At 40.0% G+C, this 21,719-nt stretch overlaps 1 protein-coding gene across 1 annotated transcript in view; it reads left to right on the top strand.

Annotated features, from left to right (window-relative positions):
• The first annotated feature begins 222 nt into the window (after positions 1 to 222).
• The window catches only part of TRIM29 (tripartite motif containing 29), a 58,671-nt gene continuing 37,174 nt past the window's right edge, over positions 223 to 21,719 (top strand). Inside the window, exons 1-3 of the mRNA XM_056542349.1 lie at positions 223 to 359; positions 2,537 to 3,167; positions 18,944 to 19,039. Coding sequence (XP_056398324.1) covers positions 2,565 to 3,167; positions 18,944 to 19,039 — 699 coding nt within the window. The 5' untranslated portion in view covers positions 223 to 359; positions 2,537 to 2,564. The remainder of the gene's footprint in view (positions 360 to 2,536; positions 3,168 to 18,943; positions 19,040 to 21,719) is intronic.

The raw sequence follows: 21,719 nt of genomic DNA on the forward strand, positions 1-21,719 counted from the left end.
AACCCAGAATCTAAACATAATGTTTAGAATGCCGGGTGCTGCAAAGAGATTACAGCGGCGGGACCCCGCGATCAGACATCTTAAGATGTCTAGGGGCGGAGTACCCCTTTAACCAATCTGTAGAGCAAGAATTACAGCTTTTACGTTATGTCTGTTTTTAATATCTTAATTCCTCCATATGTGCTAATCTCTGGTTTATTGCATTAATATTCTGATTACCTAAGCTCCAACCTCCAGGCTGGAAGAAGAGCATCATTACGCACCAAAGGGTCATAGCCTCTGAGCACCCTGACTTCGTTTGACCTCGCCATTCCACAACTCTGAAGTTTGGAATAAATAAACAGAAGAGATCTACTATGGTTAGTTCCCGTTTTTCTACATTTGCATTGTATAGAAAAGTGGAACCCTCCCTGTCTGCATATTCTGCAGTGTCACTACCTTCACTTTAATTACAATGTCTGTCAATGTCTGTCAGGTTAGAATTCAGACAATCTATGACTTACTGTCACTACTTATTGCCAGTATACCAATAACCGCTTTGATCCATTATTTATCTGAAATATTATTTTTGAAATTAATATCAAGCACATACATTAAGAATCCTTATCAGTGCCATTAGAAACTTTTTTTTATATGCTTTAATTTCTTTTTATTACTTGTTACTTTACAGGAGAAAAAAGGTTTGTTGCACAAATAAAATGTGGATTAGAGAGGACAGTGCTGAGATGGTTCTTCTACATTAAATTAATATTTATTTATTCTTTTAATAGTAAGCAGCACCATACACAGAAAGGTGTACGGTTATGTCCTAGTTTTTATGAAAAGACTGCATGCCTATATCTTGAAATCCAAAATATGAAACATTTACAACAATTCAACTCCCAAGAAATGTATAACAGTGAAGGAGTTAATGTGAGAATCCCTAATGGTCAATTGCAATGAAGGGCAAAATGTGTCGTGGTCTAGGGCAGTAAAGGGCTTTTTGTTAAAATTTCGGGCAGTCTGGGGCAGAGTGTCTCGTGCTTCAAGGCAGTCCCTGGTGGAGGGCAGGGAAATGGTTATTACAGTATACATGGGTTCCACTGGTTGCTCACCTTTCCAGTTTTTAATGTTTTCCTGGCTAAAATGTCCTACATGTATTTTCTGTATGTACTGATCATAAATATGAATGCAGGGACCGGATAGAGAGGACTAAGCATCTGTAATTGTATGGTGGTACAATTCTCTATGTGATCAGGCAGAGTGATTCAGAAGCATAAAGCCTAACTATTAAAGAAGTAGTATCATGGACAAAACCCCTATCCACAGCCCCAGCTCTCCACCACAGCGGTGCGTAATGACCCCAGCCCAAAGATAGGGCCGCCACGCCCCAGAAGCAGGGGGTCATGACGCGCCACTTTGGAGGAGAGCCGGAGCTCCATACAGGAGATCGTGGGGGATCTTAGCGATTGGACCCCCCGCGATCTGAAACTTATCCCCTATCCTGCGAATAGAGGATAAGTTCTTGTCCACGATACTTCTCCTTTATGAGGAGGAACACCCTCAGTGGTTTTGTGGTGACTGTGAACTCCCTGCTTTAGGGGCCTGTGATCACTGTGACCCTTAGATTATTTTCATTAAAACATTTGTTTAGGAATCCAGAATATCTGTCCAAATAGAGATTGTTTGGATCAGTTTGGATGATGTCTAGCCATATGTGTGGCTGCTCTAAATCTGACATACATAAAAATCCTGATGCATCATGAAAAAATAAATATAAATAGAGCTAAAATGATTTAAACAACTAAAACAATGCTTTGTAAATGTTATTTATTCAGAGTTATAATGTAAAGCAGTAATCCTGAGCTGATGACCTTCAAGCTATTGAGAACTTACAACTCCCAGCATGCTTGGAGACCACTGCCCAAAGCATATGTGCATTGTCAATGCAATAGGCTATGCAGTTAAAATACAAAAAAACATTCCTTTCCAATATCATCTAGCACAGTGTACTTTACTTCACAAACAAGCACTAAATAACACATCATACACATATAAAAGTTTCTTTGATCGTGTTTTCAAGACTAGATTTTATTTTCATATTTATCAAAAAAATAAATCATCTTACAAATGCTTTAATGTGGTTTACCTATAGATAATGAACTAAGTCAAAGTTCTATGTAGGACACTAAGCACTTATAAAATCCCTATTCAGCAGGTTGTAGAGCCAGAAAATAATTGTCCACACCAACAACTAGGACAGGTTGCAGCCAGCTTGAAAAAATAATTAAAAAAGAAGTCTCATTCTGTAAAAGAGGGCAGGGCAGGAATGTTCTCAAGGCTTCCTGGGTGTGGATCACATTGTGTAACCTTAGCTGTCTCATCTCTTCATCATATCTCCTCTGCTGTCGTTCATCATCAACAGGAATCAGGTTTCTTCCTAAGAGTAGGTGTGAGTCACAGTCAGATATTTATCAGAGGACTTTCTTCGTTCTACCTGTGATATTTAAGTATCTCAACAGGTTTGACAGTACAGAGAATCTACTGTTTTACCTAGAGTCCTCTAAGAACCAAGTACTTTAACAATGGAAGATCAAGAAGTAAAGACAGCCAATGGCTCCATTTCTGAACATGGCAATGAGAGTTTTCAACAAGATTCTGCAAACTCAAGTATTGATGAAACTCAGTCATCCCTAAGTAGCCCCGGACCAGACCAAGGAGGTGTGAAAGGATCCCTGCTGAAAACTAGTCCTGGGGTTGGAAGTATCAAATTCAGTCGCCTGAATCTTTATAGTGGATCTGATGCAAAAGCTCCTGGAAGTCCTGGTCATGATAGTTTAGAAAGTCGGAGGTCTGTTCGTGGAAGCGTAGGGTCAAGTATAGATGTTGATGATGTCCTCTGCGATTCATGCATTGACGACAAAAAGAAAGCCGTTAAGTCCTGTCTGGTCTGCCAGACTTCTTTCTGTGAAATTCACCTTAAACCCCATCTGGAAGGAGCTGCCTTTCGAGACCATAAGCTGCTGGAGCCCATTAGGGACTTTGAAGCCAGAAAATGCCCACTTCACAGCAAGACTATGGAGCTGTTTTGTCAAACAGACCAGTCCTGCATCTGCTACCTGTGCATGTTCCAAGAACACAAGAATCACAACACTGTGACGGTGGAGGCTGAGAAATATGTGAAAGAAGTAAGTCTTGATTTGTTTTAGTTTTTTCCTCCTATATCCTACTGTATATTACTTCAACTTAGAATGAACTGAATAGGCTGTAATTATTGAAGCTAGAAAGAGGAGAAATTAGTCCCCAGTCTGATAGCTTCCATGGAAATAGATTGTAAATTAAACATTCACTCATTAATTCCCCAGACTTGATATTTCTAACACATAAGTTTGATTTGATTCATATATATTCAATGGAGAAAATAAGTTACACAACTTAGTTGCTTAGTTATATTTTCCTGTAGAAAAACCAACATGTCTCCCATCATGGCTATTACACCGCTTCCCTAGACTTCTCAACAGCAAATGTCTCTGGTTGTTGACTAATACATCTTACAAACCTGTATACGCTATTGAGTTATGGTTAACTACATTATTATAAAGCCATATGTCTAAATTTACCTCTTATAATTATATTACAATGATAACTGCAGGTTTAGAATAACATTACGGCTAAGTGGCCTTTAGAGATTTGACACCACATTATTTATCAGAATCCAAACATGTTCTATCTGTTGTCTATACCGATTAAATCATTGTAATTGTGTTACCCATTATGTTGAATGGAATTTAGGTTTCATAGTCTATCACGTTAATAGTTGTTTAATTTAAATTTAAATTATTAAACGAAACATCTTAAAAATGAAATGATAAAGAAATAATTACAAGTGTCAGAGTCATTGGAGAATCACACTCCTATTAACACACAATATTCAAACTAGATGGCAATTTAATGCCTTTTTTTTTTGTCAATGATATAGACTTAGGATGTTCCACTGTGGAATGTACAGTTTAGAAGTGGTTAAATACATACAGGCTTAAATTCTGTGGTCCTGTCTGAACATAACATAGACTGAGGGCGTCTCCTTTATTACGACATTTCATGAATACCTCTGTATAATAACTAAAATCTATGGCTGTTGTGCTGCCCCACCCTGGGTGTGGTATACCTGTGCATTATGCAGACAAGCCACTTGCCTGTAGCCTGTTAGTAGTTAGTTTCGAACACTGACATCACTTGAAATACACCTGGGGAGTTGCTAAGTAACAACTTGCATTTGTGGCCATGCTCAGGCATTTTATCAGTGCCTCTTTCCGTAAAAGCCTTCAGGCCTAAAGACTGGATGGATCCAGATCTACTACAGAAAATTTGCTATGGTTAAACACAGTCATTTTGTAAAAATGAAGTGATCTCTGAATATCCTTGACAAGGCATAAAATGCATAAATAATAACTAAAAGCTACAGTGTTCTCATATTCCAATGGTTTTACCATGTTCCATACAACCCTTTCTAGTCGCACAAGCATAACTCTAGGCCCCAGTCCAAATTCTTTGACATGGCTTCTTTCAGAAGGCTTCTAGACCCTTTTTTACATCCTTGTGCTAAAATCTAAAATAATAACATTTTCCTATAATTCTGCACTCAATGAGGAAAATGTAAAATTAGATTTTTAGAAATGTTTGCAAATCTGTTAAAAAATTAAAACTTAAATATTCCATGGACCTAAGTATTCAGACTCTTTGCTATGAACAGCAAAAACAAAGCCATGAAGTGAAAAAAAAAAACTTCCTGTTGAGCTCAGAGACAGAATTGCGTGGTCTGCTGTTCTGAACGTTCACAAATGGAAGAAATTTGGAACAACCAGGACTCTTCCTATAGCTAGCCACCTCACCAAACTAAGAAATTGGTCTGATGAAGTTCAATTCACTTCTAAGAGTCATGTCTGGAGAAAACCAGGCAAATGTCATCACTTGCCCAATACCATTCCTACATTGAAGTATTGTGGTGGCAGTCAGGGTAGAGGCAAAAGCTGAATGGAGCAACTTACTAAGATATTTTCAATGAAAACCTGATCCAGAGTGCTCTGGATCTCTGACTGGGCCAAAGATTTACCTTCCAACAAGACAATGACCCTAAGCACACAGCCAAGACAACCCAGTAGTGGCTTAGGGACAACTCCCTAAGTTATGTCCTTGAGTTGCCCAGCTAGAGCCCTAAATTGGATTGGACTCTATCAAACATTCCTGGAGAGACCAGAAATAGCTGTCCACTGATGGCCCCCATCCAACCTGACAGAGCTTAAAGGACAACTGCAGTGTTAAAACACTTATTCCCACAGGATAGGGGATAAGTGTTTGATTGCTGGGGGGGGTCCAACCGGTGGGACCCCCGCAATCTCCTGCACGGGGCCGCCGCATAAGCACTCAGTGTGAGTACTAATGCGCGTAGCATCGACCTAGAGAGGTCGACTGTTTCGTCCCCCTCCCCATACAGTTCTATGGGAGAGGCAGGGAGGCACGAACGCTGCCTCCCTGCCTCTCCCAAAGAACTACACGGAGGAGGCGTGTCGGCCGCGAAGTCACGCTGCGGCCGGCACACCTCCTGCATGAGAGAGCCATGGCAGAGCCGTGGTCCCATGCAGGAGGTCGCAGGGGTCCCAGTGTTCGGACCACCCACGATCCAACACTTCTCCCCTATCCTGCGGATAGGGGATACGTTGTTTTCAGCCACAGATGGCCTTTAAGAGGATCTGCAGAGAAGAAAATCCCCAAATCCTAGTATGCAAACCTTGTGGAATCATGCCCAATTAGACTGGAGGCTGTAATCAGTGCCAAAGGTGTTTCAGCTAAATAAGTAAAGAAGTAAATATGAGTAAATAATCTGAATACTTATACACTATTTTAGCTTTTCTTTTTCATGAATTAGCAAAAAATTCTAAAATTTTCTTTTTGCCATTATGGGGTATTAAATGCAGAATAGTGGAGGAAAACAAATTACATTTTTATTCATGTGAAAAAATAAAAGGGTCTTATAACTTGCTGAATGCATTGTTCAGTCATATAATACAGAGGGTTCTTTTGAACCTACTCGACATTCAACACCCAAGTAATGCCCCTGCTTAGTTGACTATGTCGTAGGTTTTAAAACCACTGAAGGCAGAAGCAGCTCTGAAGGCAGAGATACCTCCTGATACCAGAATGCGGTTCTAAAACCTCTGCCATCTGACTCCAAACTTATGGCTTGTATGACGGGTGATTATTGTCAGAACAGGGCGATATTGTCCAGTGTAATGGGGCCAGCAATCCACAGATGTACTAATAAATGCTTATTTGTTTACTGATTGTGTCCTTTTTGACCATTTAAAAATTGTCTAGTGGTTGGCACTTCTCCCCATGTGACAGGGGTTGTGTGGTCGGTGACCGATGGTAACAAATGGGTGCACAAATCATCCACCGATTTTTCATATAGCCATTCCCACTTAAGCAGTATAAAGCCTCTATAAATGAGTGCCAATTTATGAGGGTCTCAATTATGGTGGTGGTGAGGAGGGGTTGGACTGTATAATAGGGCCTTAAAGGGGTACTACGCTGCCCTGCTTCCGGAGCTTCGCTCCACAGCGTCCGGAAGTTTATTGTTCAGAAGGCTGTGTGCAGGCTTCCGTGTTCAGGGCCGCCCCTCATGATGTCACGCCCGCCCCCTCGTGACGTCACGCCCGTGCCCTCAATGAAAGTCTATGGGAAGGGGGCCGCTGGGGAGCAGAGCTCCGGAAGCAGGGCAGCAGAGTACCCCTTTAAGCCAAGCAAGTAAATGTCATAGAATTGTCTATTTCAATAGTTATTTTTTTTTTTATATTAACAGATGTGGTGCTATTTTCATAAGCAAGCAGCTATGTTTTTCTAAACCTTTATAACCTTTAAAGAGTACCTGTCACCAAAAAACCCTTTTTATATTTTGTTGATCAATTTATTAGAAACAACTTTCTAATACCATGTGATTCCCAAAAATGTATATATATATATATATATATATATATATATATATATATATATATATATATATGTAAAAACACAAAGGGAGCCAGCACTGGATGACCACTGGGGATGTGCCCGCAATCCACCCGAACGCCAAAGGCGGGTACACTTCACACTCTCTCCAAAGGAAACGGCAACAATCGCCAGGTCCAGTATAGTAGCAAACTGATATTTATTCATCAATAACAGCAACGTTTTGGCTAAAAGTGAGCCTTTCTCAAGCATGTTTGAGAAAGGCTCACTTTTAGCCGAAACGTTGCTGTTATTGATGCAATAAATATCAGTTTGCTACTATATATATATATATATATATATATATATATATATATATATATATATAAACTGACCACTATCGGTCCCTATATGTCCTGGCTCAGTGATTTCGGACTCATGCCGGCCTGGCAGCATGAGTCTGAACTCTCAGTGCAGCCAGGACACTGAAAAGCACAGAGCAGATCCCTGCCTGTGAATCAGACAGGTGGGAGCAGCACTGTGCATGGCAGGCAAGACGGCCTGCAGAGCCTGTCAGCACCCGTACACCCCCTTGATTTAAAGCAGGACAGCAGATTGCAGGGCTAACAGCCCCCCCCCCCCGGATTATAAGCACAGCAGCAGCAGGATTGTGGAGCTAACAGAACCCCTCGGATTATAAGCACAGCAGCAACAGGATCGCGGGGCTGAAAGCAAACCCCCCCCCCCCTCCCCCGCTTACCGGATTACAAGCAGGATCCAGATTAAAAGCAGGCCGCAGAAGAAGGGCGGAAGTGAGCCCAGCCAGGCTTCAACTGATGTCACGCCTGCCGGGCCACACCCCTTCCTCTCTCATAGAGGGCAGCAACTAACAAGGGAATGAAAAAGGTAGAAAAAGGGGTTTCAAAATTTTTTTTTTTTAATATTAGAGTCAGGTAGAGTCAGGAAAAGATGGGGGGGGGAATTAGGGACAGATGAGTTAATGATAGGTACACGTTAACATTAGTGCATGCTCCTTTGATCAACATAAATAACTTTCTTAAAAAATGACAGATTTCCCCTGTGCCATCTATTTTGCTAGGCTTGGAGTCAAATTCCTGAAGTTTTAGATGCTTCTTCTGGTCTTAGAAGTTATTTATTTGTAGATTGAGATTTTTTCTGCCTTTTGAGGCAGCACAGTGCAAAGATCTAATAAAATATACAGATAGTGTGCAAGTGGAAAGGACACATATACTGAAAACAGATTGCTTTGAGGCAGATAATCAACAAAGATGTTATATATCATGCAGCAATAAGACTGGAAAGGATGGTGCTTGTATTTATTTCATAAAGTAAAAAGCTATGCTGAAGCATATGACTGATTCACTAAAGTCTGAGCTACATTGCATTAACATGTAGTTGAAATAGGAGGCAAAGTTTATTTAATCGTTGCCCAAATAACCCAGTTTTATTGCTTGTTATGCTGCCTAGGATTCAAGGAGCATTGTTATATTACTTAAATGCATGCATTGTAGGGCATGTTCACATGGTAATAAAGGTCGTTGTCATAACAAAACAGGTTCAGGGACATTCATGTTAACACATTAGTATGTATAGTAAAGTGGATCATTCTTACTAATCCTAATATGAATGCTCCACTGACAAGACATAGACGTCTTTTCATTATTTTTTTTTCTTATGGTTGAATTTTTCCTATATGCAAATTAAAGCAACTTTCTAAATAGTTGTCATAAAAAAAACACCCCTACCATTTAGCTGCTACTTACAGAAAGATAAGATAAATCCATCAGATGGACTTTCTGCCTTCTCATAGTCAGCGATGTCAGGGAGGGGGGTTACACAGCAGCTGAAAGTTTAAAAAGAGGGGAGAGAATCCTTAAAGGTCAGCTAACAGAGGCGGGACATAGAGAGGAAAGCAGATTGCTTGGATTAATGACATGGGCTGTGTACAAGTATAGTGAGAAAGCAGAGCTTATACATCAAGCCGTAGAATCTGTAGATGAGAAACTAAACTACTTAAGACCCAATGAGTAACATAAGAAATTGAACTGTCCAAGAGAAATTTCTGTGTTTTGGGACCACTTTTGGTAAAATATTTACCAAAAAGGACCAAATAATGACCAAAACACTACAGGTGAACCCAGGTTAATAAATACAAAAAGAAAGATAAAAACAGTGCTTTTCAAAGGTGTCCATAGCCTTTAGCAAGCACCATTTAAAGGGGTACTCCGCCCCTAGACATCTTATCCCCTATCCAAAGGATAGGGAATAAGATGTCAGATCGCGGGGGTCCCGCTGCTGGGGACCCCCGGGATCCCGGCTGCAGCACCCACCTGTTGCGGCTTCCGGAAATGCTGGAAGCTTCGGCTCCCGACCACGGTGACGTGAGATCGTGATGTCACGACTCCGCCCCCGTGTGATGTCATGCCCCTCTATGCCAGTCTATAGGAGGGGGCGTGACAGCCGCCACGCCCCCTCCCATAGACTTGCATTGAGGGGGCGGGGTGGGGCATGACGTCACACGGGGGCAGAGTCGTGACGTCACGATCTCCCGTCACCGTGGTCGTGAGGCGTTAGGATGGGAGCCTCCAGCGCTGCCGTAAGCCGCAACAGGTGGGTGCTGCAGCCGAGATCCCGGGGGGTCCCCAGCGATCTGACATCTTATCCCCTATCTTTGAGATAGGGGATAAGATGTCTAGGGGCAGAGTACCCCTTTAAAGGCATTATTGTGCTGACTGAATTGTAACCTGCAGAGCTACAAGAGTTTCACATTCCCAGCTCTATGTTAGCAGACTATAACCTGGCATAAATCATGATAACCTGTCTAAGCATTGAATATATACTGCTATAAATAGTCCTTGTGCCTACACATGGCACTTCTATTACATTCCGAATTTCCAACTTTCAGGCAATTTATTATCAGATTGTTGCGAACAGGGTGATTCTGATAATATATCAGAAACATGTTACTTATGCAATTCTATACTTTAATCTATCAATATCTCATTCCTTGAATAATGCATGTAGCACATGTTGCAGTGTAGTATTAAATGCATAAATACATATTTCACATTTTTATTAGGAGGCCCTGTCTACTCTCTTGGCATTATATTTTTTTTTTTCTTCAGCATTGCCACTGGGAGTGTATAAAATGCCTTAATGGTGGGTTCTAAAATTATTGGTATTGTGGGTTCTAATATTTTATATTGAAAAGTTAAAACACATTTTTTTTAAATTTCTGCTTGTAGGCAAGGATTATTATTGGATTACTTACTACCCTGGTCATGGGTAATCACAGAGTTCATTGCACCACAGTTATCAGAGCTAAGTACCTGGATCTCATGACAAGGATAGATTTGTCAACCAGAAAAATGTGATGGGTTGAAGAAGCAATAAGTTTTATTTGTGCAAACATCCCTTGAAGGGTGCCATCATATTGCCTTAGGGCTGTTCACACAGGTATTACCAGGTAATTTTTTTTAATGCAAAACTAGCACTAGTCCCCCTCCCAAAAGTAAAAAAAACGCCACACAGTTACACTTAAAAAAAAAATCTTCTACTGACTTTAAAAGGGGGATGGTGAAAAGAAAAGAAAACCAAAGTGCTGCACATAGGCCTTACTCGATTAGCAAATTATAGGGATCTTGAATGTAACCCTTTACTTCATTAGGCCTTGATCCCATGTGTTGTTAATACTGATCCCCACAAAAATTTTGAATGGGAACACCCCATAGGTTCTGCTTCTAAGGCCATTTTCACACAATGGAATTTCCACGCTGAATTCCTCAGAAGAGTTCAATCGTATTCTGCTGCACTGTGCACACAACAGAATTTCCAAGACAGATGTTTCTGTCATGGAAATCCCAATTCCGGAGTCCGCAGAATGAATAGACATGCCTATTTTTTTCTGCGGAATCCATATGGAATGCATTGCCGTCTATAAGACAAAGCATTCTCAAGCCGTCCTAGCACTTGCATCTTCTGCCGGCGCTCTGCTGTCGGGGGAATGTCCGCACAAAAACTTTTTGTATGAACATTCACTCGTGTGGACATAGCCTAAGGTTCAGATCAGATTTTTTTTTCAAATCAGATTGGAAAATTAAGCTTATGCCTTTTTTTTAAGATTTAGGCAAACCTGCATGCAAACTTTAGGCTATCCTGTAGAGTAGACACTGCAGATTCACAACAGAAATCCAACGGTATACTTCAGGCTTCTGCCACGGACTCTGCAATTTGTTTTCAGATGGAAAAATCCATCATGTGTACACTCTCTCAGGGTTGATATATAATGTATATACAGTATATATTACATATATCGATTTATTCTCTGTGGTAGAGCATAGCGTGCCTGTCTGTAGCACCTTTGCCCAATTGTGCACTGTGTTCCCTCCTGTCTGTCTACACTTGGACATCACTGGTCAGGCATGGAGCAAAAAGAGGATTTACTGCCAAAGTCCACCAAAATGTCCAATGTCCTATAGTTTTAGTGCTTGAGTCTGTAGAATTTCCGCCCAGCTTCTTCTCCTTAGGCTTAACCAACATGACAAGTGATTCATCACACACCTGTAGGTGGAGAATCTGGGCAGATCAAACACCGAGCTACTTCTTACTGTCTCATCTGTATACATATAAACCATTTAACTGCCAATAAACCACTAGCTCCAACTGTGCTATAAATCTGCTTTTCTATTCTGCTTCACAATCTAAAAGGAGAAGTCAGTGCTGTCACCTTAAAATGCTGCAATGGTTTATCGGAGCTATAATTGCAGATAAAATGCCTCGGATCGGCTCTGTGAGTTGGCGTTTTCATAACTGCAGTACAAAAGGTCATTAGTGACAAAAAAGCAAATGAGTATACAAACCATAAAATAAACACTGAGTGTCACCAGCGTGCACGTGAAGCCTGGAGATTTAGATGAGAAAATGTCTTTTACTTAGTGGAAAAATAAAATTGGAGCATTAATATTAATAGTTTGTTCTACGGTAAGAAATTCCAAATGTGGCTTCTTTATTGGAGGCAATATTATCCTAAATATCTTAAAACCTATTACATAAAAAGGGAGAAATACAATTATTTAAAATGAAATGAAAAGCACATAAATGGCTAATAATATGTGTAAATGATTTACTTTATTTGAACTAATTTTGAGACACATTCTATTTTATTTATCAATACGACTGCCGGATCTGGCAGAGAAATTTAAAGACCAGCCGCTGCTGCATCCCCGCCGGCCCGTGTCACATCCAATTCATTTGAATGAGCCGTCTGGAGTCAGGCAGTGAGTCTGGCCGGCTTATTTTTGCACCATATCAGTTTTATTGCCGAACAAAAAACCACGGCAGACCACTGCTTTCAGTCCAGCAACAAAACCGGATATGGTGCAAAACTCCGGCATCCATATTGCTAAAGTGTAGTGTGAAAGTAGGCTAACCTGGACATTTAAGCAAAAGGCAGTGTTTCCTGACCAGGGTGTCTCCAGCTGTTGCAAAAGTAAAACTTCCAGCATGCCTGGACATCCTGTGATTGGGAGGTGCTGAGAGAAGACATAAATATATGGTCAAACCTAAAACCTCGGTTAGCCATCATTAACCCCTTCCCACAAATGGATGTATATTTATGTCCACTGCGGGCTCCCACTGTATGACGCACACTAATACCGGACATCACCGATCGGGCCGATGTCCAGCATTAACCCTTTAGATGCTGCATCTAAAAGTGGTAAATCCCATTCCTGGCTAGCTCAGTGGGCTGATCGGGACTGCAGAGGCGAAACCACTGCATCCTGATCAGCTGAGAAGATGGCGGGAGGTCTCTTTCCTTCTTCCTCACCGCCCTATCGGTGCTCCAAACTTGCAGTGAGCTATGCCAGGCTGAAGCAATGGAGCACTGATAACACTGATCAATGCTCTCCTATGGAAAAGCATTGATCAGTGTAAACAATCTAAAGATTGCATGCATGTTATAGCCCCCCTATGGGGACAAAAAAAAAAAGTATAAAAAAATATTTTAAAAAAGTAATAAATGTGATTTAATCCCTTCCCTAATAGACGTTTGAATCACCACATTTTTCCAATTTTTCCAACAAAATCATGTAAACAACAGCTAAGGAATCATAAAAAATGGTCTTCTGAAGTGATTTATTGTTTTTTTGCTTATGTGCACCAAATTTATCAAACCCTCTTGATAGTAAGATAAATGTGCTGCACAAAAACAAAAAGAAAGCAGAAAAAAAGACTTCAAAACTCACTTCCAAGAATAACAATGATAAATGTTCCCCATGCCCTTTACATATCACTTATAAGAAATAGATAAATAATCAAACAATTTACAAAATGCAGAATTCCATTACATTTAATGTAGTCATAGTAACATGGCAGACAATATCAACCTTTTCTAAACCAACAATAATGAACATTGGGGGAAATTTATCAAAACCTGTGCAGAGGAAAAGTTGACCAGTTGCCCATAGCAACCAATCAGATGGCCTCTTTCATTTTTTAAAGAGGTCTGTGAACAGGGGTGGAATTAAAGCAAGGGCCCCCAGTAATACTCCACCCCTGGCTCACCCATCTCTGCCCCGCCCCTATTCCTGCCCAGTATGTACATGAATATTTGTCATAGAATAGGGGGTGTAGTGCGCTTGAAGCTATGGTGTACTTTGAGGGATGGCAATGCCAATCACCTTAACTACACCAAGCGCTGAAGAACACTGACCTATCCTCCTCCTTTTTATGATACACAGTCCCACTTGGCTCCAGCCTTCACTCAACTTTAAGGGGTACTCCGGTGGAAAAAAAAATAATCAGCTGGTGCCAGAAAGTTAAACAGATTTGTAAATTTCTTCTATTAAAAAATCTTAATCCTTCCAGTACTTATTAACTACGGAGGAAATTCTTTTATTTTTGGATTTCTTTTCTGTCATGACCACAGTGCTCTCTGCTGACACCTCTGTCTATTTTAGGAAATGTCCAGAGCAGCATATGCTTGCTATGGGGAATTTCTCCTGCTTTGGACAGTTCCTGAAGTAGACATAGGTGTCAGTAGAGAGCACCGTGGTCATGACAGAAGAGAAATACAAAAGGAAAATAATTTCCTCTGTAGTATACAGCTGCTAATAAGTACTGGAAGGATTAAGATTTTTTAATAGAAGTAATTTACAAATCTGTTTAACTTTCTAGGATCATTAAAGAAATAGCACAGCAGCACAGAGTATTTCTGGAGGAACCCGTAGTGAGGCAGACTGTCTGCTTCACTACAGTTCCTGCCAGAAATACTCTGTGCTGCTGGGAAAAATACTCCATCTTCACCTGCTTTTCACCGCCCCCTACATGATGGTACAGTCAGAGATATAAGTTATATTTCACATATAACTTTAAAGTCAGACTGTGCCATCATGTAGGAAGCGGTGAAAGGCAGGTAGAAGATACATACAACTACACCATTCATAAGCCACCCACCTGGCCAGGCTACCCTGTTTTTTGGGTCCATGCAGCTGTCGACTGAGGAGACCGGCAGAGAGAACAGAGCATTTCTTTGGGAGGGCTCTGTACACTGAGGACAAGCGGGGCTCTGTACACTGAGGACAAGCAGGGCTCTGTACACTGAGGACAAGCAAGAATCTGTACACTGAGGACAAGCAGGGCTCTGTACACTGAGGAAAAGCAGGGCTCTGTACACTGAGGAAAAGCAGGGCTCTGTACACTGAGGACAACCAGGGTTCTTTACATGAGGACAAGCAGGGCTCCGTACACTAAGGACAATCAGGGCGGGCACACTGAGGACAAACGAGGTTCCGTACACTGAGGACAAACGAGGCTCCGTATACTGAGGACAGGCAGGGCGGGAACACCGGTCTTCAGCGGCAGCAGGGAACCCCGGCACTGCCACACTTAGATGTGAGGTTCACGTCACCGTGGGGCATTACTTAAGCACCTCTCCCAGGTAGCCGCTGCTACAGTGGCTGTCTGGGAGCGGAATTTCTTTAATAGCTCTGGGCCCGGCTGTTAGAAAGGAAAAAAAATATATTTTTTTTAAAGATTTCATATGCCAGGCGGCGGACAGCAGGCCCTTTTCCCAGCCGGGCCTTCGGACAATGTCCGAATGGACCGGCCGGTCAGTCCGCCCCTGCCTGTTAAAATGAAAGAAGCATTCTGAATTGTTGCTATGAGCAACTGGTCAAGTTTTCCTCTGCACAGGTTTTGATAAATTTCCCCAATGTTCCCTAAGAATCTTGTTAGGATAGCTGGTTTTTTTGGCATTGTTTTACAACACATTTAAGATTGATTATAAAAATTTTTGTTCTAGAGTACACAGTCTTATATTTGCATATTTAGCATTTTGGGGAAATACAGTCATGGCCTTAAATGTTGGCATCCCTGACATTTTTCATGAAAATGAAGTATTTCTCACAGAGAAGGATTGCAGTAACATGTTTGGCTATACACAAGTTTATTCCCTTTGTGTGTATAGGAACTAAACCAAAAAAAGGAGGAAAAAAAGCAAATTGGACATAATGTCAAACCAAACTCCAAAAATGGGCTGGACAAAATTATTGGCACCCTTAACTTAATATTTGGTTGCAAACCCTTTGGAAAAAATAACTGAAATCAGTTGCTCCCTATAGCCATCAATAAGCCACTTACACCTCTCAGCCGGAATGTTGGACATCTCTTCCTTTGCAAACTGCTCCAGGTCTCTCTTAGTGGAAGGGTGCCTTTTCCCAACAGCAATTTTAAGATCTCTCCACAGATGTCCAATGGCATTTAGATCTGGACTCATTGCTGGACACTTCAGAACTCTCCAGCGATTTGTTGCCATCCATTTCTGGGGACTTCTTGACGTATGTCTGGGGTCATTGTCCTGCTGGAAGACCCAAGATCTCAGATGCAAACCCAGCTTTCTGACCCAGGGCTGTACAGTGCGACCCAAAATCCATTGGTAATCCTCAGATTTCATGATGCCTTGCACACATTCAAGGAACCCAGTACCAGAGGCAGCAAAACAACCCCAAAAGATCATTGAACCTCCACCATATTTCACTGTAGGTACTGTGTTATTTTCTTTGTAGGATGATGTGCTTTACCAAAAAGCTCTATCTTGGTCTCATCTGTCCACAAGATGTTTTCCCAGAAGGATTTTGTCATCCTCAAGTTCATTTTGGCAAAATATAGTCTTGCTTTTTTATGTCTCTGTGTCAGCAGTGGGGTCCTCCTGGGTCTCCTGCCATAGAGTTTCATTTCATTTAAATATTGACGATAGTTCACGCTGACACTGATGCTCCCTGAGCCTGCAACACAGATTGAATATCTTTGGAACTTGTTTGGGTTTGCTTATCCACCATCTGTATTATCCTACATTGACACCTTTCATCAATTTTTCTCTTCTGTGCATGCCCAGGGAGATTAGCTACAGTGCCATGGGTTGCCAACTTCTTTATAAACTTGCGCACTGTGGACAAAGGCAAATCTAGATCTCTGAAGATGGACTTGTAATCATGAGATTGCTGATATTTTTCCACAATTTTGGTTCTCAAGTCCTCAGACAGTTCTCTTCTCCTCTTTTTGTTGTCCATGCTTAGTGTGGCACACACAGACACACAATGCAAAGACTAAGTGAACTTTTCTCCTTTTTATCTGCTTTCAGCTGTGATTTTTATATTGCCCACACCTGTTACTTGCCCCAGGTGAGTTTAAAGGAGCATCACAAAACAATCTTATTTTTCCATAATTTTGAAAGGGTCCCAATAATTTTGTCCAGACCATTTTTGGAGTTTGGTGTGACATTATGTCCAATTTGCTTTTTTTCCTCCTTTTTTGGTTTAATACACACAAATGGAATAAACATGTGTATAGCAAAACATGTGTTACTGCAATGCTTTTCTGGGAATTAGTCTCAAAACCATATTTAACATAATATTTTTCTAAATTAGAACTCTTGTAACTCTAAAAAAAAATATTTCCCCCTTTGCAAGAAGAAGTTTGATAGGTCAATTACATCAATGACATTATAAGATACTACAGAGTTGTTTCCAGTAGTGGCACTAAGCCAGTAATAAACTGTAGCTTGGTTTGCTTCCAATAGTAGAAACACTTTATCCTTGGCAGGCCTTTAGGTCCTTCTGAACAATTCAAAATGCAAATGAACATGCTAAAAGCTAATTAAGATAACAATTAAGGGTGGGGGAAGACTTCTGGATGGGATTGTGAACAGGAAACTGATACTATTTGCATAACGATACAATGTCATAACTATATGGTGTAAATAAAATTGGCTTAACAATTTAGCAGACAGATAGGTACAATCTATGTAATGCATACATAAAGTTATAACTTGCAATTTTTTAACATACAGTTTAAGGAAGTGTCAAGATTATATACTGATGGTATTGACTTTTTGTAGCATAACAAATTGATCAGGAAGGGCATAAGATCCTTGACTGTGTTTAATACCTGCATATAGTATGCACATAGACTTCTATGCAGAGAAATGGACAGATCTTAAAGGTGGTACTCCAGTGGAATATTTTTTTTTCTTCAAATGAACTGGTATCAGAAAGTTAAACAGATTTGTAAGTTACTTCTGTTTAAAAATCTTAATCTTCCCAGTACTGATCAGCTGCTGTATAGGAAGTTGTTTTCTTTCTTTTCTTTCAAGTCTAACCACAGTAAAGTAAAAGAGCTTTGCTATGGGGATTTGCTTGTACTCTGGACAGTTCCTGACATGGACAGAGATGTCAGCAGAGAGCACTGTGGTCAGACTGGAAAGAACTCCAGATGGAAATACACCTTCCTCTGTTGTATACAGCAGCTGATAAGTACTGGAAGGATTAAGATTTTTAAATAGAATTAATTTACAAATCTGTTTAACTTTCTGGCATCAGTTCTTTTGAAAAAAAAAAGTTTTCTACTGGATTACCCCTTTAAGGCTGACCCATTGTGGTGACAATTCAGACAAATTAAGCACATAATGTTAGGTAAGCACAACATTGGGACCCAGGGTGAAGCCACATGGTTCAGGATAACACTCCTAGGTTCCATGGTATACAAAACAATTATGGCTCAGAATGCTGTTTTAATTTCCCAAAAGCTCCTTATGATTCCTTGCCTACAAAAGCAAACCTGTATAATCCGGTTAGAAATCAAGGTACAGGCACACAGTTTAGGATCCCTAGCACTCCTGTCTTAAGTATCAAAAAGCACATGGGTACAGTCAGAAAGTTTAGAACTTAGCTTTGTCTATGGCTCCCAAAGTGGCAGGATATGGTCTCTGGATACAGGCACACATTTAGAGTTCCCCAGACAGGTTTTAGAGTCACTAAACAGTCCAAAATATCAACCATAACTAGTACAGTGGTGATTCCGATACCTTGCCCACCATTCTGATTGGCTTGCAAGGTTAACTCCAGTTCACAGGCATGTGAAGAAACCGAAGGACCTGGATCTATAAATTAATGGGGTTATTTGGGCACCAAAAAAACTTTATATTTGGCTAGGGTTGACAATAAAATAATGAAAAAGACATGCTCACCTACCTCAGTTACCCACAGTTCTTCGTGTTATGTCATCTGATCCCTTTCTTGCCCCACTACTTCCAAGATGGACTAGTCTTGACCGTGATGGCCGGCTAAGGTAGTCACTGTTTGCAGTGGCATCCTATCTCACTCAGTGATTGGCTGAGCAGGCCATCACTGCCAAGACAAGTCTTTTTTTTAGAACAGGGTCTTAGGGGGACAAGCGGGGAAACGGATGATTTTTTAAAAATTTTTAACAAATATAAACTTTTTTGTTAAATGTTATATGTATACTGTATTTACAAGTTTATACATGCAACTCACATTCTGATTCAATAAATGATTCCATTAATACATATTTTGCAATTCTGCCTTGGATGAAGTTCTGTCTATAGGATAATGACCTGACAATTTTAAAGTGTCTCTAATGCTACTTGTTCCTTCCATTACAGACAGAACTGTCTGAAATTCAGGAGCAGCTTCACCTCCAATTACTTGATGTGGATGATGAAGTAGACAGATGGCACAAGGAAAAAGATCGTATCAGGGTAAGAAAACTGTCATCATTATTTTAAAGCCTTGATATTGAATTTTAATCACCCGTGGGTTTAAAAAGCGTTGTCACCTACACCAGGGCTAGACTCGCTATTAAAGTGAACAGCAGATAGATTCTATTTTATCACCTATATAAGCTGGTGACAGAGCATGATAAGTCTTACTAGGACATTTTAACATACCTAAAAGAATGCATTTGGATCTTTAAAGACTTTACTTTCTGCTTTCTGCCAGTGAACCTGACTATTTTAATATGATAAAGTGTATTGCTGATCTTGTGTTACCAGTTATGACAGGCTGGATCAATTGTATTTTGGTTAAAGCAATATAACCAAGGTTTCTATTTTTTGTAGACTGTAGATATGAATACCTTAGCAGAAAGTGTGATGCTAAAAAGCAGGCTAAAGTTAGTTTCCCATGGGCATTTCTGTGTCCATATTGTAGTTCCTGACCTGACCACATTTCTGATGACCCGGACAGCTGGTTAGGTCAGACCAGAATTACTGGCCAAAAAATGCGGCCTTGGAAAAAACTGACCTTAATGTAATCCTCCTGTGTTATTAGGAGCTGCTATATAAGACATCATTTTAACTATCTATTCAAGAAAATAATGTATCCACTTAAATGTTCTCAATAAGTAAATACATTCTGATTTGTTAGGGTCAGCTCATACTGCTATTTTTCTCTATTACCTTCTGTTGTATTCTCTAAGGGGTTCCTTACTGGCCCCATTGTTCTAAGCTCCATGTTTCCAATGTCAATAGTCATCAAATGACTTCAGTTAGCATCAATTTCTACAAGAACCCTTTTTGAATGCCATTAAGGGAAAAGTGTGTAATAACAACAGAACATAATAGTAAAAAAAATAGCAGTCTGAACTAATAACTTCTTTAACCATTGAAGTCAGCAGACAAATGGATTTAATTTAATGGCTTCCATTATCATTCATTACAATTTAGGTGTCAAAGTGATATTATTTTTAAGTGTAACAGTTATTGAAACAATAACCTCAGAGGTACAACCTTTGTCCATGTACATTCACTGATAATTTGTAAGGGTTGCTTTTAACGTTTCGATAATTTGACAGCTAAGCTACTTGTTTAACAATAGTTCCTGATCATGAGGGAAGCGTATAACATGTCTTTAAATATAGAAATTATTAATCACCGCATGAAGTTAAAATCTTAGTCACATGCATGGTAAAGATGTAAGGAAAAGACTCATCCTTTATAATTGCAAGCCAATTAAGGTAGAGTCACATGTGGCCGAATTGTTGCAGAAATGTCTCCGAAGTAATCCCTTTCACTTAGATGGTACTTAAAGAATTTAAGTGCTTTTTACAACAAAAAAATAATAATTGAAGAAAAATATAAGTGATTTCCCATGCATGTCTAAAGACACCCTTAGGAGAATGCATTTACACATGCCAATTTGGTAATTTTAGGACTCCCATTTGCTATGGTGATTTTGACAAAAGTGGTCACATGTGAGTCTTTACAGGTTGAGATTATCCTAATCTGCTATTAAAATTAGTTGAAAAATATTGATTCATACCCATTATATCAATATGTAAAGCCATCACCCTCCTAGACGTGATCCTAGACTCCATTACTTCAAACTATAGGACAGACTATTAGAAAATAAGTGCATGTCTAGTGTAATGGTGTTAATTTCTTTATGTCCTAAAAAAAAGCCATTCTAAGTTCATCCTACATTTTTGGAATTGTCAGAGCCTTCTGCACTTGATTTAAAGTCTGTAAGTAATTTGTATATGACATTTGTAGAGGTATTTGGTTGCATTTTTCATTTAGGTGTCACACATGCATTTACCGATAAATTCCTGCCATGAATACACAAAAAATATTTTGTTTCCTTGAAACAGAAAAATTATGGAGCCTTAGCACTATTTGCTCTGACACATACAAATGTGTTAAAGTGAACTGGGCTCCAGAGTCACATCTAGGGCAAATAATTTATGTGAATTTTCTGAAATTTTTCCACATTCGCTTGGCTTTGTTTTTCCTGTCTACAGCAGCTTTTGTCATAAAATCTGACATATGCTTCACTGGATGAGAGACTGGCACCCTGCTCTCACAGTGCACCAGTATTAGAAAATCTCCCTTAAAGAGAATCTTTTTTCAAAAACGTCTGCTGCCATGCCAAAGTGGGAGTAAGAGGAACAAGCTGCTGCATCTATATGTTTAAGATAATTGTGTCTAAATGGCCCAGTGATCAGCAGACAAATGCACAATAATTAATCTGTCAGCTGATCACTGGGATTGTGCTGATTATTTGCACATCTCCCTGTGTTATAAGGGTAGTGTGGCCAGCAATGCCAATGATCATTCATGGTGCCCTAGGCGCACAATCATTGAGCCATGTAAAAGGCTCTTTAAGTGACAATTTGCCAGATCGGCATATTGAAGTAAAGGAATCAAAGAAATGTGTATTATGAATGGAACTTCAATTTCTATTAAAGGCGTTGTCTTTAATAAAAATAAAAAAAACTACAGCAAATGTTACAGAAAACCCCAAATAATAAAGGTTACTCTTTAAAGCCCTGCCATTGCAGCACCAATGCTCTAGTAAGTGGTCACTTTTTGTTTCCTGTTTACTTATGGTGCAGCAATGACATCCACATGGCTGCTGTAGCCACTTACTGGCTTCATTGTG

Source organism: Hyla sarda, chromosome 10, assembly GCF_029499605.1.
Source record: "Hyla sarda isolate aHylSar1 chromosome 10, aHylSar1.hap1, whole genome shotgun sequence".
Taxonomy (NCBI): Eukaryota; Metazoa; Chordata; class Amphibia; order Anura; family Hylidae; genus Hyla; species Hyla sarda.